The sequence below is a fragment of the Rhamphochromis longiceps genome, linkage group LG3, assembly GCF_057381845.1.
Source record: "Rhamphochromis longiceps isolate RC_006_pf linkage group LG3, R_longiceps_female_GT1.1, whole genome shotgun sequence".
NCBI lineage: Eukaryota > Metazoa > Chordata > Actinopteri > Cichliformes > Cichlidae > Rhamphochromis > Rhamphochromis longiceps.
Window position 1 is genome coordinate 52,492,377 of NC_140559.1, and position 15,816 is coordinate 52,508,192.

The following is a 15,816-nucleotide window of genomic DNA, read 5'->3' on the forward strand; positions in this document are numbered from 1 at the left end:
CCATAAGCGTTCATCCCTCTCTTTCACATGACGCAACCAGGCGCGCCCCCTCTGCTCTCAGCCAATCACAGAGGGGAATATGACAGCACGCAGTGAGCGGCAGGGTTTAAAGAGCTCAGACCGGGAGACCCCTACGTAAGGTTACGTAATTACGAAGGGGCTGTCAGCGTTGCACCCTTACAGCTCATCAACGCAGGAATAGCTCATGTGTTAGGAAAGGAGAATGCAGCCACAAGTTTCAAGTTTGGGCAAATGGAGAGTAGGTCGAGTATAAATAATGGGCAAAGGATATAAACTTAGCACAAAAAGTAATGACTTTTTTTGTTTGGTCGATTATTTCTTTGCTGCAGGGGCGATTCTAGGTTCAGACTCTTAGGGGGGCTCAGCTCCTGATCATGTCAGCAGTGCCGAGCAATTAATATTAACGGGATATGCTGTTTGCAAACCTAAATTCAGTTAGATACACATTACAATGTTACACTCTAAAGCAACCTAATTAATTGGATGACCTATTGCAGTAGAGAGTAATTCAGAGTGAATAATCAGAGATTTCAATCTAATCCACCCGTTTTAGGGTGGGAACTTTAGTTATCAAACCCCAGGCATTTTTCTGCCAATGCCAAACAGCTTATTCTGCTAATTTGAGTTTCTGGTTCCCCAGGAGCTGACAATTAGGTGCCCAATTAGCAACACCAGTATGGACCCTGATGTGTCCAGATTCTGTCTACAGCAAATGGATCTGAGGGTTAAAGTGTGCAGGAGATGCATAGAATACTGTGCAGACTGCTGCACTGATAAGATAACAGGTTTTGGTGGAGGCAGTGTGAGGGTGTGCAGCGACTTCGCCCTCACTGGAAAAATGACTTCAAACATCTACTCCAGTTCGAGTTCAGAACCAGAATAACCTGTTTGGCGAGGCAGAGAGTCATGGGTGCAACACACATACTCAACTCTGCTGCTCTACCCTCAAAGGTGTTTGTTTTTATTTGTTATTTTACAAATGTGGCAGCATTTAAGGGGAAATAAAAAGGTTTTCCAATGTTATAAGATTATTTCCAAGAAGCATTGTTACAAGAAAGAAACAATCAACCAAACAAAGTTTACTTTCCACTTTCTGTGCTAAATTTATATTGAGACATTTCCAGTTTGTTCTTTGCTTACACATTTTGTTTAACTTCCATCATTATCTGAGTAACTACATGTATGTTTGAGTTGTGTAAAACACTATGTGACTTTAAAGATCTCTAAAGATCGAGCTTACCTGGCCTGTAAGGAGGGAACTTGTGAATGAGGAAAGAGCTGAAAAGGACCGGATTTGATTACAGCTTCTCCAAATGGTTCTTTGTACTCCTGCTTTATAAACTGGACAATAGACCTCTATGCTTTTATCCCAATCATCATGCACTACGCACAGACAGGACTTGTGCAATATTTAGGCAATGAAACGTGGTTTTAGGGCATCTGTACAGCACCACAGTGGATTGCAAATCAAATAATCAAGATTTGATTAAAATGCAGACTTTCAGCTTTAATTAAAGGTGTTCATCAAAAGTATAGCATCAGCTGTTTAGGATTTACAGCCGTTATTATGCATAATCGCCTTTTCAGTGTCTCAAAAGTAATGGTACCAGTACTTATGACCCTGAGTATATCTAAACCTTGATCTTAATTTAAAAGACAGATATTTTGATATCTTGACATATCAATGCTTGCTTTAGCTAAAAATGAGAATAAAATAGCAATTTCATGTGTTCTTCAAGGACAAGTTTGTAATTTGTTGGATTTTCTGTGCCTGTCTGCATTTGCATGTATCGATGTGAGGACGGGAGTTGAGACACACACACACACAACAGACGCAATTACATACGTGTTTGTTTCTCAACATTTGTTTGCTCTGTTATCGGCCTCAGATAACAGAGTCTGTGTCAATGACATTCCTGACAGGACGCACACAACTCCACCAGAGTTATGGCGGGGCAAAGCAATGATTTCATTAAAGGACTGTAGAGAAGTAAATACTGAAGAATTCCTGCTCACAGATCATCCTTCATTTATTCCAGGTTTTGTTGGGCTCTCTATCTCCGCTCTCTGCCAGTCTCTTAATGTTTGTGATTAATATCATATCTCCTTTACAAGCAGAGCTCCACCTCTTAGATATTCCAAGTTGGGCAACCACAGCAAGCCAAAGTGTAACAGCACCAGCGCCGCTGTAGCTAGGCCACACTGGGCCAAGCCAAAGGAATGTTTATGGGGTCCTTTTCTGGGATAAAAGGGTCTTGATGAATTTTATTGCCATGCTGTGGACTTGTGAGCTTCCCTAAATGCCAGAGAACAGATGAAGGGTGTCAGTACTTACTATCCAAGTGATATTTTAGCCCGGGTGGACAGCTACTACACTTTGTGCTGCTAACTATTCAGAGTGATTCAAACAACCACAGATAAAGAAAGTAAAGATTAAAGTAAAACATGTTAAATGTTAGCTGAGGGTGCAGCCTACTGTTACACTGCAGGACAGACAGGCCTGTGGTGCCAGAAGCTGATACAGTAAAATAGAAGGTTTTCTAATTACAAAGTGATGCTTGTGCCAGCTAATACATAATAGAGTCCCCTTTCCAACTGTGTCAGTGACAGAGTGCACATCCATGTTGTATCTTGTGATAAAACTTTATTATTTAAATCTTTCTTCTCAAATGCACTCACGAGTCCAAAGTGGTGATATATGCCAGTTTTTAAATTGTGTTGATAGGCCAGGTAAAACCAGAGTCATGATAAACAATATGTTTTTTCCTCAATAGTTTCGTCATGTTTACTGTCTAAGGACAGCGCTAGCAAGCACTCTCTGCTTATGACCAAAATATTAAAAAAAAACAACCCAAAAAAAACCAGCCCGTTCATTTTGGTGGAAAAATGCACCATCGACCAATCAAAAAATGATATGGCAACATGATATCTGATTGTTTAGGAAGAGGGGGAAGTTTTAGAAGTGACGGCGAGAGAGATAAAGACAGCAGAAAGAGGGAGAGCGAGTTTTGAGATGTGAGAGATTTGTGACGTTTAGCGTGCTTGGAGTGTGTAGTTAATGCGTTGTCTTGTGTAGTTAGTGTGTATTGTTGTGGATAGTTTTGTGTTGTGTGTCAGGACAATGAGGGGACTGCTGTCTCCAGGCAGAAACAGGAGTGATACACCTGCTGCTGTCAGACCTGCAGGTATCAGGCTGTGATGTTCTCCTTTATAGTGGACAGAAATTATTTCTTTGGAGTGGCACAAATAATTTGTGTGGCATCTTATTGAATGCAGAACACCTGATTGTTCTGTAAATAGTTTGAATGGTTGGTTAAAAAAGGGTAAAAGGTAAATGGCTACAAATAACTTTGTTGTTTACAAAACTTGTGCATAGGATTTTAAAATTGACAATTTAATTTGCATTTAAAGTTATGAAATATGATTCATTAAACATGTTTGCGGTTATTACAGTAAAAAATATAACCTTTTCTACTCAGATTTTATGTTTTTTTGTTTGATTTTAGATCAATTGTGTTAATACAGTCTGTCAAAATGAAAACATAACTGTAAATTCAGACATGTGACGTTGTGCTGAAAAGAATGATACCAAACAAGGCAAATAAAGTTTTAAAGGTGAAATGTGGAGGAAACATCAAAAGTAGTTAAAAATGGCCAATTATATCCTGGACCCCAGAGGGTTTAAACTTTTTTTTTTTTAAGTAACGCAATAGTTACTTTTCAAGTAATTAATTACTTTTAGAATCTTGTAACTCAGTTACCAACTCAGTTACTTTTTGAAGAAGTAACTAGTAACTATAATTAATTACTTTTTCAAAGTAACTTGCCCAACACTGTTGGTATTGTTGGCACCTTGATTGTCAACAAGACTGTGTATGATGAGAAACGTCGTGCAGTTTTAGTGCTGAGGCATTTCTATGCCTGTCACAACAGCAAAGTGACTGAACAAGTTGTTTTTTATTCACCGTTTCCATTGTGGCCTGGGAAAAATAGAAGCATGCCACATGAGAGAAAGCTGGAACGGCTGCGACGTGGTGGGGGCTGCTCGCTATGAATAGGTGAATGGATACTGCTCAGAAACTTGTTTATTCTCTCCTCAGTCCCACTTCTCTCTCCTCATTGGTCTGCTCCCCCTCTCCCCATTATCTACAAGCCTGTGCACTCTCACTTTCTCTTACTCATTGAAAAAGGCCAACACTGTTGCTCCTGCTTCCCCTTCCTCTCGACATAAGAGTGAAGAAAGGCTCATTTTGTCTCCCCAGCTTAATATGAACCTGTTTCATGTTAGAAATACGATGATAATGCTTTGTCTCTGCAGGAGTATATGTGCAAAAGATACAGAAAGGAGAACCCTGCTTGCAGAAGCAGCTCACACTGTAAAAGTAGTTAGACGTCATTATGCCAAAAGAAGGGCAGACAAAAATGTGCCAGAGATGTTAGACTTTTGTCAGGAGGAGGGAGCGTTTCACTTCAAAGGCCTTTGTTAACTATTATCAGGGGCAAAAACAGGGTCAAGCATGGAATGCTCCAATACGAATACATGAAAAACAAAACAAAGATATTCAGTATCACTGAATACCTGCTCCCAAGTGTTTTAAACAAGTGCACCTAGAAGGACAGAATGATATATCCACGAACAAACAAACAAACAGGGACCCTTTGTAAACACACTAATCGCTCTGTTGATGGTAATAGTTCTCACTAAGATAGCGGACCAAAGAAAACTCAGCACCTGGTGGACCAAAGCTGACCCAGTCGCTTGAGAAATAAACACGAGGCCAGAGAAAAGAAATATGCAAATCTGCTTTTTCCGAGTTGTCTTTTTGTGCAGTTTTCAAAAAGACAGCCTTGGATGGAGGAGTTTTAATATCATCCTTAACCCTCGCACAGTTTCTCTTTTCCTGTCAGTTTCTATGAAAAACAACATGCACTCTCTCCCTCACAAACACACACTTATGCACACAGAGTCACTGTAGTTAACCATCAGCGGGACAATTGTGTGCACTCAGACGGCTGTAAGAGAGAAGATGGTCTCTCAAGGTCAATATTAGCCCATTATGGTGTTATATCAAACCCTTTCAACGTGCTCTGTGTGTGTGTTTGTGTGTCTGTGGTTGTGTTCGCTAACGTCTACCTTTGCAGTCCCTGCTTGAATTTTAAACCTTCAAATCTAAGGTATTTTTGAAATAAGGGGAGAGTCACTGTGGCTCAAGGACACGTGATGAATTACCTGACAATACTCTAAATAAATTATTTTCTGGTCTCGGTTTTGGATAATGTCAGAAAGAAAAATAACACTAATGTGGTCATCTCATGCACACAGCTTCACACACCTGCTGCCTTTTATGTGGAGCAGTCAATCAGCAGAAAGGTGGTCTCGAGAGAGGCGCCAAGGAGCTTAACAACTGACTGTACCAATATAAGACAAACCGTTGTAGAATAAAAGAATAAAAATTTACACCTAAAAAAAAGGTTTCATTTATTCCATTTAAACAAATACAGAATGATTAAAAAACAATCCTCAATTTAAACATTTATTCAAACATCAAATGCTTATCAAACAATTAAATATGTAACACCTTTAAGTACAGGATTTACAGCAAAAATGTATCTTTTGATAATGTTTCATAAAAGCACTTAAGTTTGAATAAAACACGAGTTTGAACTTAAACACAAAGTTTGAATACGTTTCAGACTTTAGTGGTGGTAATGCTTGTGGGATAGTTGACCACTACTGCCAGTTAGTTGTCTGTTTCCCCCCCACTGTCTCAGCTCCAACATCCTCCTTACCCCCTGTGTTGCAGTAGAAGGCACTTTGGTCTGGAGGATGTCCGAAGGAGCCCCATGACTGATGGAAGGGTAAGACAGTGGTGGGCTCGCTTTGATTTGAGTCTCTGCCATCAATACTGGCGATCCCATGAGAGTCTGGAGGAGCAATGCTGCTATAAGATACAACCGTGCTGGGATCTAGGACGTTAGCGTTGCTGGGAACGCCGGGGTTGTTATTGGTCACAGAATTGTGGACGCTGTCTACAATACTGTTGCTGCTCGTTCCGGCAAAATCAGAGGAGGTAAATGCTGGAGCCGGAGCTTGGGCTGGGAGCAGATTACTAGCTGGGGTGGGCATGAGGTTGGTGGGACGACTGAGGGCCAGACGCTGGGTGAGGAGCTGGTGCTGCAGCCGCCTGTCGGTCCAGTCCTCCTGAGGCTGGCGATGGATCTTCATGTGAGCGTTACGGGACTTGATTTTGTAGAACATTCTGGAGCAAACAAGGAGGGGAGGGAACGACGGAATTTAAAAGAATGCTTGACAATGAAAACCATCTGTTTGTTTGCCCTGATGCCAAACACAGAAAAAAGTTTGTTGCAAGCTTCCTTTCTTATGACTGGTGCTACTTACTTGCCACACAACTTGCAGGGAAAGAAGCTAGCCAATGGGGTCACAGGAACAGCCCCCTCCAGAGCAAACTGTTTGTCCACTGGCTGACACATGGGCGTCACCTAAAGTAACAGGAGCACTTAAGAGTTAGCGTTCTCTGATTTGTGAGCTCCATTTATGTGACGCATTTAATGTTAGACGACACGAATAGTCCAAATACCCTGTATCCTATTAGCTTCTAATCTATAATATCATGAGAACAGACAAACCACCACAGGAACTAACAACAGGGAGAAAGAAAGCTGGACACGGGGCATTCAAATGCAAAAGAAATAAACAGAACATGTTGACAAAAGGGGGAAAAAAATGCAATTTTAAGTTCCTCGTGGCTTCTTTTAATGTTTCTTACACTTTTCTGCTGATCCAGCTCTACATCTCGTCGCTCGTCCTCCTCCTTTTGTTTCTTCTGCTTGTCCTGCAGCTTTTTGCTCAGGTAGTAAAACTCGACACATTGACACACTGTCTTAGTCCTCACCTGAAACACACACACACACACATACCAATCTCGATTTATTGCCACATAACATATGTCTTACACCGTGACACAGGAATATAAAATCAGTCTATGCTTCTGCTGTAAATATGGCTAAAAAGGCCCTATGAACTGACATGTGTCAGGAAGCAAAAAATCACCTGACACATTCAGATATTTCTTCCAGACTTTTCGTGTGCAAACTGCTGCTCTTGTGAATCGAGTTGCAACATGTACTTGGCTCGCTGATGGCTCGGGCGGTGAAGCCACTGCCTTTTGTGTATGAACAGCAAGGTTAGTAATTTGATCCTTGAAGTGCCAAAAGGCCCTTTGGGGAAGACGATGCAGTCCAGTAATATGCATGGTGAGACACCAAAAACTGAACAGGTTTAGGCAAGAAGAAGAAGAAAATTGCATCTGAGGAACATACTGTTTCACCCTGAAGTAACCAGCAGAATACTTGTGGTGCTGATGTTCTGTTTTTCATTCTATGCGCTGATTTGACCCACAAATAATTATTTTTATCTCAGTAAACTGCTGGCTGATTATGGTGCCGTGTGTCATCGTGTTGCACAAACAACAACCATTTGTTGTGTTTTACCATTTTCTGTATGAGTGAAAAGTCTTTTCCATAAGTCCCGAGAGCGTCACTGAAGAGAGTCTTTTCAGTATCTGTCCAAAGATCACAGCCTACGCACAACAAGAGAGTGGGAAGGGACAAAAGGTGCATGAGAAATCAAAGGAAACACTACAGGGTCACAGTAACATATTAAGCAATGCTACCACATGTAGTAACTTGACAGTGAAAGACAAATAGATGAACAATAAATCTGCAGTCTGTCTCTGTGAACAGTACTGCCTGCATTTACAGGAACACATGGGTACTACCATGCAAAACAATGTCCATTCTGTACTTTACATGGTTCTTAGTGGATTTAAAAGCACCAGGCAAGGGGGAGGGGCTGTGGTATGTGATTGAGGTAGAGAGAAGTCTAAGCTGCTACAATGCCTTCATTGTACGCACAGTGAGAATTGTTCCGCCTTTGCTGTCTCACATTGCTTAGTGTTTCAGAGAAACACAAGAGGTAAATGCCTACGATCACAACATGTTTTAGCTAGTTTTGCTTCACCGCTTTTTGCTGTTACCTTGTTATTTAGATAGTTAGTTAGAAAAACTGTATCCCATCTGAACACAGACCCATGTCCAGATCATGTGACTTCTTTTAATCTTCTGATATAGATGGCTATAGACACATTAACCCCTCCAATCAAACCCCTACAAGTAATACCACTATTGGACTTTGCTGTTGCAAAGACAATTTTTGTTTTCCTCAGAGGCAAGCATTCACCAACAAGAACATTTTTATATGCATAACAGCAAAACAATAATATTTTTAATAATAATAGTAATGATCATCGTCATCATCGTCAAGTAAAAAGTTGGGTTGGAGTAGTGGTGGACAGAATAAAAAGTCATGCAACATGACTTTATGGAGATCCAATTAAAATGTCCATAGTTTTATGCCAGCATGATACTAACATATCATTTTCATAAAACCAAAAACTATTGTTTTTAATGTTACAAGTAGGTATGCTTAGTCCATGTAAATGGTATTTTTTTCTGAGAAACGACTGTTTTCTGGGTAACTAGACACTGTCAATCCAAAGAGTCATGTAAGCAGGTGAGTTAAACTGAGGTCAAAGGTTACCAGAGTAATGGTAGTCTCCTGCTGGTGACGGCTGTGAGAACAACAGCATCTCCAGTGTTGCCTGCATAGGAGGGAGTGGCGGAAGATGGAGAGAACAAAAAATGAGGGATGCAACATTGCCAAGAAAGAAAGAAAGAAAAAAGAAAAGGATAAAGAAAAGGAAGAAAGACTTCCTACCATTGTGTCTCCCTGGCAAGAGTGCAGACAGTGCAGAGCCAGCTCGGAGTTACTGCCTCCCCCTGGTAGGCAGCTGGAACTGCACATGGACAGCAGCTTCTCCACTGAGCACAGATAAACCCAGTAAATTTTAATCAGTTCAGTACCAGTTCATTTTAGAGACACTTTATTATTTTGCTCACTTATATCAACTTGTTTTGAGTTCAGCCCTGACATTTTAGCTTCCCTAAAATGTTGAAAGTCCTTGAATTCCACAAAATTTTAAAGTGCAGTCACTGTCCTGAGCTGGACTGTATTTTTGTGTGCTGCTTACCTTGACCTGGTAAGTCACCAGTTTCTTCTTTCTTGTCCAATGGTTTCCAGAGTAACTGTTCCGTAAGGGACTCTTCGTCTGGTGACCGCAGCCCTGACTGTTTGCCATCGGCTAAGCATGGAGGAAGATTAGCCTGGAAATCTGGACCCACATTGACAAATCTGGAAGCAGGGGAACAAAAAGAGAAACAAACGGAGCGCAAATATGAAAACAGACATAAAAGACAACCATATAAACTTTAAGGTACCTAAATATATATCCGTTGATGTGTTAATGCTTTCTCATTAACAAAACATCTGTAGCTCTGATTCTCTATAACTATTATCCTAGCCAGCAGTACAGTAACAACTGTTGTGTTGCTGCCACTAGTCTTCTGATATTTAGCACTTACCGAAACACGCTGCACTCTTCTTCGCCCTCTTCTTCACACACTGTTCCTTCCTCTCTGTGATGGAGACCTGAAATGGAGGAGAAGAGCCCAGTTCCTCTGCGGGCAGGATTGAGGAGCGGATAAGGAGTGTAACAAATCCTCTTCAGTCCTCTGCAGGAGCGAAGCAGGCTGGGGAAAGGCTTTCCAGTGTAGACTGGCTTGTCTTGTTGCTTTGAGAACAAAAGGAAAAAAATGAGACTGATATCCTTGATGATATAAGGCACGATAATCTAACATTTTGGGGCGAGACTTTAGAAACATCTGCACAGTGGTCTAAGTGTAAGAGCTGACGGGATCAGAGATACTTCTGTGCTACAAATACAGAGAAAAGGCCAACATCAAATTTATAACATGCATGCTGAATGATCACGTGTGTTCTCATGTACGCCGAGACAAATATGAAGGGTGCCCGAGCAACAGCCTACTCTAACTTAAAGCGAACAACAGGCCTATCACCATTTCCATGTCTGTCTCGTTTACAGAGTTTATCTACTCAACATGTCTAAAAATAAAAAGCTGTGGTTTTAGAAGCAGTAATGCAGTTGGAGCTAACGTAATTTCTTGACAAAGAAGCATTTAGGCATCCGCCCACTTTGACTGCGACGCCTCTCCAGCTGTAGCGAGTCTCGCCTGCCTCCTCGCTAACTGATCTCCTGAGTTTGGGCCATGGAAGAGTAACGGATGCATGCAAAGATGTTCTCAAGTATGATTTAGCAACATATATAAAATTATATATTCTAATGTAGGTTATCCATCATCTGAGGTTTTATCTTTTATGCAATCCTACAACCTGAGAACCTGATTAGTCTTAATGCAGACCAAAGCTGGACCTCACAGTCCTGGATATGTGAAGACAAAGCTGATATTGCTTTTGTTGTCTGAAACCCAGCAAACTGAACGAAACAATTTCCCTGAGTATCAATGCATAAGTTTAAAACGTCTCTAATTATTTCACGTACTGGTAAGTGTGCTATACCTGCAGATTTGACTGGTTTAGACTGGCGGGTCCATTCCTTACTTTCTGGGTGAGAACATGAGGAGACGTCTTTTCTGATGTTTCGTGATGTTCCCCAGACGGATGATGGGGATGAGAGGGAAGATGGAAAGGGGAATTGGGGGATGGACCACTGGAGGAGCATAGGGCTCTGGATTGGTGAAGGGATAAATGATGGGAAGAGGGCGTAAGCAGGGTTGATTCAGGAGACTGAAGAATGTCGCGTGCGGCTAGAAAAACATAATCGGGAGGAAGAAATTAGTAAAGGGAGTGCAGTGGGTGTGCACGCAAATAATGAGGCTGCCAGGGCTTTATTATTTACTGATTTGTCTGACTGTCTAATTCCAAGGCAAGCAGACACACAAACAAAATCATCAAAAAGTCATTATATCTGTGCACCAACAAAAGCGAGAAAAAAGTGAGAAAGTCACACTAAAGTCTCTCTGTTACGCAGAAAAACAACGATCGAGTTTCAAGAAAAACCCGCATTTTCGCTCTGCTCATTTTTGACGAGCATGTTTTCAAATGTATGTATGAAATGCATCTATTACGAATGGTTCTGGTTGTGAAAATGTGAAAAGTGAAACCCTGATTTGCATAAGGGAAATGGGAAACTTAACACGCACACCTACAAAAACCCACATGTCCCGTAAATTTACATGTGGGCATTAACCTGTGGTTTTTGATAAGTGGGGAAAATAAAGGTAATTAAAGGGGACACAACATGGGAAGAAGGTAAAAAAAACAAAATCGCTGTTTACTTAGACTCAGGCAATTTTTCTTTGTGTTTCTAAAAATACACCACCTTCCACAACACAAGTCTGAACATAATATGAAGCCAGATTAAAAGTTGGTCTTTGTTTGTTCATTTCATTGTCATATTAGACTCAAACGTATTGACTAAGGGGATTTTGTTTATCATTTATCAATTAGTAAATCAGTACTACAGTAATACTGTCAGCAGCCTGCCAGTTCTTGGGAAAAGGATGCTTTATAAAACAGGCTGTGAATGTGTACAGCTTATTTTAAATAGAAACCTTACAGACTTGAATACAAGTGGAAAATTAATTTAAAGTAAATTCTCCTAAAAATTCAGTCAGTTCTACTGAAAAATGTAATTTAAAAAAGCTTCTTTTAAATATATGTGCTGTAAAATTTCATATTAGTGTAAAACTAGTATTTAAAGTCAAAGCTAATAGTAGTTTTTTTCCTAAAACTGTATGTTTATATATGCAAATTAGACACTATCTTATTTAATATGCATTAATTTGCATAAATATCCAAAAGTACAAATGTTAAAAAATTATTAACTAAATGTGTATTTGATATTTTATTTTAGTCTGAAAGTTAAAGAAGTGAAATAAAACAAAATCTTAAAAATTGACCTCTACAGGGGAAAAAACCTGATTCTTTTTTCTCAAACAGTCAAATAAACTATAATAAAAATCCCCCTCTTACCCTGCGGGTGGTCTTTATCCTTCAAGCTTGAAATATATTCTTCTGGATTCTTACTTCATTATTTCATTAAAAAAAAAAAAAAAAAAGCTATACGATACCTGTCATGTTGCCATAGTCGTCACCATGGGAGGCTCTTACGTTGCATTCAATGTTGCCGGGGTCACCAGATGACTGTGGAAAGCTGTGCGACAGCAGTGGAAGCTTCCATATCATCCCAGAAGAGTGGACAGAAGGTGCGGATGAGATGCGGGAGGCAAAAAACTGGAGCATACTAAGTGATTCTCCCTGAGAGACTGAATGTCCGGTGCCCCCGTATCCACTGGGCGAGTCCATTTTGGAGGGCGAGTGGGGTGGAGGAGGTAAAGGTGTGGGAGGAGGGCTAAGAACAGAAGGCATGAAGTGAGAGGATGTGGGAGGAGAGGGGAAAGATGGAAGAGAGGAGGGGTGAGCAGGGGAAGAAGAAGAAGAGGAAGAGGGAGGCAGATAGGAGTCTGAGTCAAAAGCACAGCTTTGCCTTGACTTGACCAGTCCTGGGGTTTCACCTCTCCCTACTCCAAATTCCCAGATTTGTCCAGAGGGATCTCCACCGGGTATCACAGGAAATCTTCTCTTTCGCTGGGAGAGAAAGGCCTCAGAGAAGGAATCCAGTTTCTGAGTGTATGTCCTGCTGTTCATGCCGATAAGCGATCTCTGCGGGAGGGCCCCTGAGGCCAGCGCGTGGTTGACCGCTGATGCTCTCCACCTCGCCTCTCCCTGACTTGAGGGAGAGACATTAAGCCAATGTCCCTCAGCCTCTGCTGGCTGAAACTGAACCTCACCTGAGCCACAACTGGGCCCATAATTGTCGTCTCTCCCTAAATAATTATCACTTGTTCTTGCGTCCATCATACAATAATCTACGCTGCTGTCATTAAAGCTGACTGTACCAGTTCTGTTGCAAGACGGAGTTTGTTTAGGAAAGTGGCTAACGTTACCCTCCCTGTTGTAAACCACAGTGTCACTTTTAGGCTCACTCTTTACGTGAGCATAATTATTATAGGGTGCTCTGACTCTACGCCTCGCTCCTTCCTCACTCGGACAGTTTATCGTGTAAAAAACATCATTTGTGTTACTGTAACAATCACCTTTCCCATCTGTGGTGCTTTCACAACTATCCTTATCCTCCCAAGCTTCCTTTTTGCCATACCAAGAGTCGTCAAAATGGCTGCCTAAGGCACCGTCTCCATCAAGGTGGCCAAAACTAGCATCTCCATCCAAACTGCTGGCACTCGTGCTTAGGAACACTCTGTCCCCCCCAGTACTCGTCTTCCTCGTCACAGAGGAGGCGTTTGATGTCAGGAACGAAGCAGTGGATTCTTCCCCTCTACACTCGTACTGCTCCAGAGGATCCTGGCCAGGCTGAGATGACAGATATCCCGCTTCAGAGCCTTGGCAGTTGGCAAAGGTGAGAGAAAACGATGGACGGTGGCGGTGGTGGTTGAGGTTGGAGAAAGACTGGGTGGACGATGAACGATCCTCCATAATGGGCCTCTGGATTTTGCTAGAGTGCCTGAAGGTAACAAAAACAGAGTTTAAGTATGAAAACATAAATTTGATAAACAAGTATCCAATTAGCCGTCTGTGCAAAGTAGATGACTTGTGTGGTGATAACTAACCTATAGGAAAGATCAGTTGTGCCATGTATTGTTATGCTTTCTATCTTTGCCGACATCAAAATCTGAGCTAGCTAAAAGCCACATGTGTTCTTGTTACAATCAAAACAACCAAGCAAGCAGCACTAACATAGCAGGGTCATTCAAACAGGCCTACAGACTCACACATGCATCAACTTAGTAACCACAGCATCAAGCTAGCAACATGTTATTTAACTTTATTTTTAAATGGCCTGATGATTTCTTACTCTACTGTTTCTAAAACAAAGCATCGTGAATCAGCCAACGGTAGTCTCACGCCGTGACACAAACTGCTGCAGTTCTTAACTATTAGAGACGTCTTTTAAATGTCCATTTTCATTTTTCTAATCATTCACATTCCTGTTGAGCATTTACACTAACACAGTTTTGCACCTTATTTAATCAGATCATCAATGAGATAGTAAATGTCCGCAACATAGTCTAAAGAAAAATGCACGAACGCTGCACGAAAACCAGAGAAGTGACTGAAGAGAAAGTCATTTTCCTACCAGTCGGTGCTCTGTAGAAAAGAAAAATTAATACGCTCCTTCAGTTTCATGACAGTCACTTTTCTTTCTGATACTGTGATTGACATTATACTGTTCAAGTACAGATATTTACATTGGATTAAATCTTTAAGTCTTCATTGGTTTTTCTTCTTTCTTTCTTGAAACCACACTCTGCTCTAAATAGGACACTGAGTGAGTCAGACAGAGAAAGAACCAAGTAAGATGAGATGAAGCGACAAATACACTGTATACGTATTGAGGTTTTTTTTCTTTTCTTTTTTTTTACCAGTCTTTGGCGCTTAATTTCCTTTTCACAGAAGTTTGTCTTCTGTTGTTCATTTTTTCGGATTCTTATTGTTCTTCTTACTGCTGTCATCATTCGTTCTGCCTCTCCACCGTCTCGACTGCTCGTCTAATTATTTCCCCTTTCAGATTTTCAACCTCTCACACAGTCCTTCCTACTACCTCTCTCTCTCCCCTTACTGTGCATCCTTTGACAGTACACACATACATTAACGCATGCACGCACACACTGTCTGTCACACTTGAAGCAAAATGGACAGCTCTTATAGTCTGTCTTTTTCACAGCGATACACTCATTTACCGACTTACTTACTCACTGAAAACAGATGTACACACACGCACTCGCGCACACACTCTGCCTTTCACACTCACACACACTTGCAGGTGTCAAAGAGGACCAGCGGGGTAGTGATGTTGCCTCGCTGCCTTTTCGTCGTCGTGGTAACCACATCCTGAGGAAACAAACGCTGACGGATCTCCCTCCTTTCAGCTATCTTTATCTCTCTGCCCCCCTCCTCCATCTCTCTGTGTCTCTTTCCGCCTCTTCGCCTGGCCTTATCTCTTTTGTTTCTCTTTTCTCACTGAGCGCCCAACTTTGTTGTCTCTCATGCCGTCTTTCTTCTTTCGCCACCTTTTTTTTAATCTCTGCCTCTTCTTTTCTTTCTATCCCTTCATTTGTTGTCAGCTTTTTAGTTTATGCTGGGGGTTTTTTGAGGGGGGAGGTGTGTTCAAAAGCAGTTCATCACAGACTCTGGAGTAATAACAGTTTTTAATGTTATATACATATAGCTATATGTTTGCTACATGGGCTCTATTTCTACGGCTCAGTAACCAACTCTGACCATGTAACAAGTGCTAAAAGTACTTGTGTTTCTTTCCGGTACACATGGTGTGGTTCAGTATATATGGATGTACATGCATTGTCTAGCTACAGTACACTTTATGTGTGTGTGTGCGTGTGATATAGAAGGAGTGCGTGTGCAGAGGCGGTAGCATACATGTTTACCAGATCAAGATTCTCCGGCTGAGTCAGCTGACAGGAAGTGAGAAAGAATGAAACAGGAAGGAAGACGGCGACAAACGATGAGGTTCAGGGAACCCTCTAAACACTGCAGCCCCACCCACTTACCCACCCACTCACCAGCCACACACACACACACACACACACATACATAGTATGCACCTTTAACTGCTAATCTGTCATTTTCTGCCTTTGTTATGTCATGTAGTCACCTTAAAACACCAACTCACGACCTCAGACACAACCACCGGCAGGTCCACAATTCTGTGAGCTGCAACGTTTGCCACAAAGACGCAC

At 41.4% G+C, this 15,816-nt stretch overlaps 1 protein-coding gene across 1 annotated transcript; it reads right to left on the reverse strand.

Annotated features, from left to right (window-relative positions):
• Positions 1-5,499: 5,499 nt before the first annotated feature.
• LOC146675197 (uncharacterized) lies at positions 5,500-14,534 on the reverse strand. Its single transcript, XM_085402469.1, has 11 exons — positions 14,482-14,534; positions 12,112-13,562; positions 10,538-10,785; positions 9,523-9,731; positions 9,132-9,292; positions 8,819-8,922; positions 8,642-8,702; positions 7,534-7,622; positions 6,810-6,935; positions 6,422-6,522; positions 5,500-6,281 (listed from the first exon to the last, which is right to left on the reverse strand). Exons 1-11 carry the CDS (start codon positions 14,532-14,534, stop codon positions 5,753-5,755), a joined length of 3,132 nt encoding a protein of 1,043 aa, XP_085258595.1. The 3' UTR covers positions 5,500-5,752.
• Positions 14,535-15,816: the final 1,282 nt, after the last annotated feature.

Coding starts and splice junctions, on each gene's coding strand:
- LOC146675197 (XM_085402469.1), bottom strand. CDS start 14,534: ATGAACAACAGAAGACAAACTTCTGTGAAAAGGAAATTAAGCGCCAAA. Junction 7,623..8,641: donor AGGAGACTACCATTACTCTG/GTAACCTTTGAC, acceptor TGTTGTGCGTAG/GCTGTGATCTTTGGACAGAT. Junction 6,523..6,809: donor AGCTGGATCAGCAGAAAAGT/GTAAGAAACATT, acceptor CTGTTACTTTAG/GTGACGCCCATGTGTCAGCC.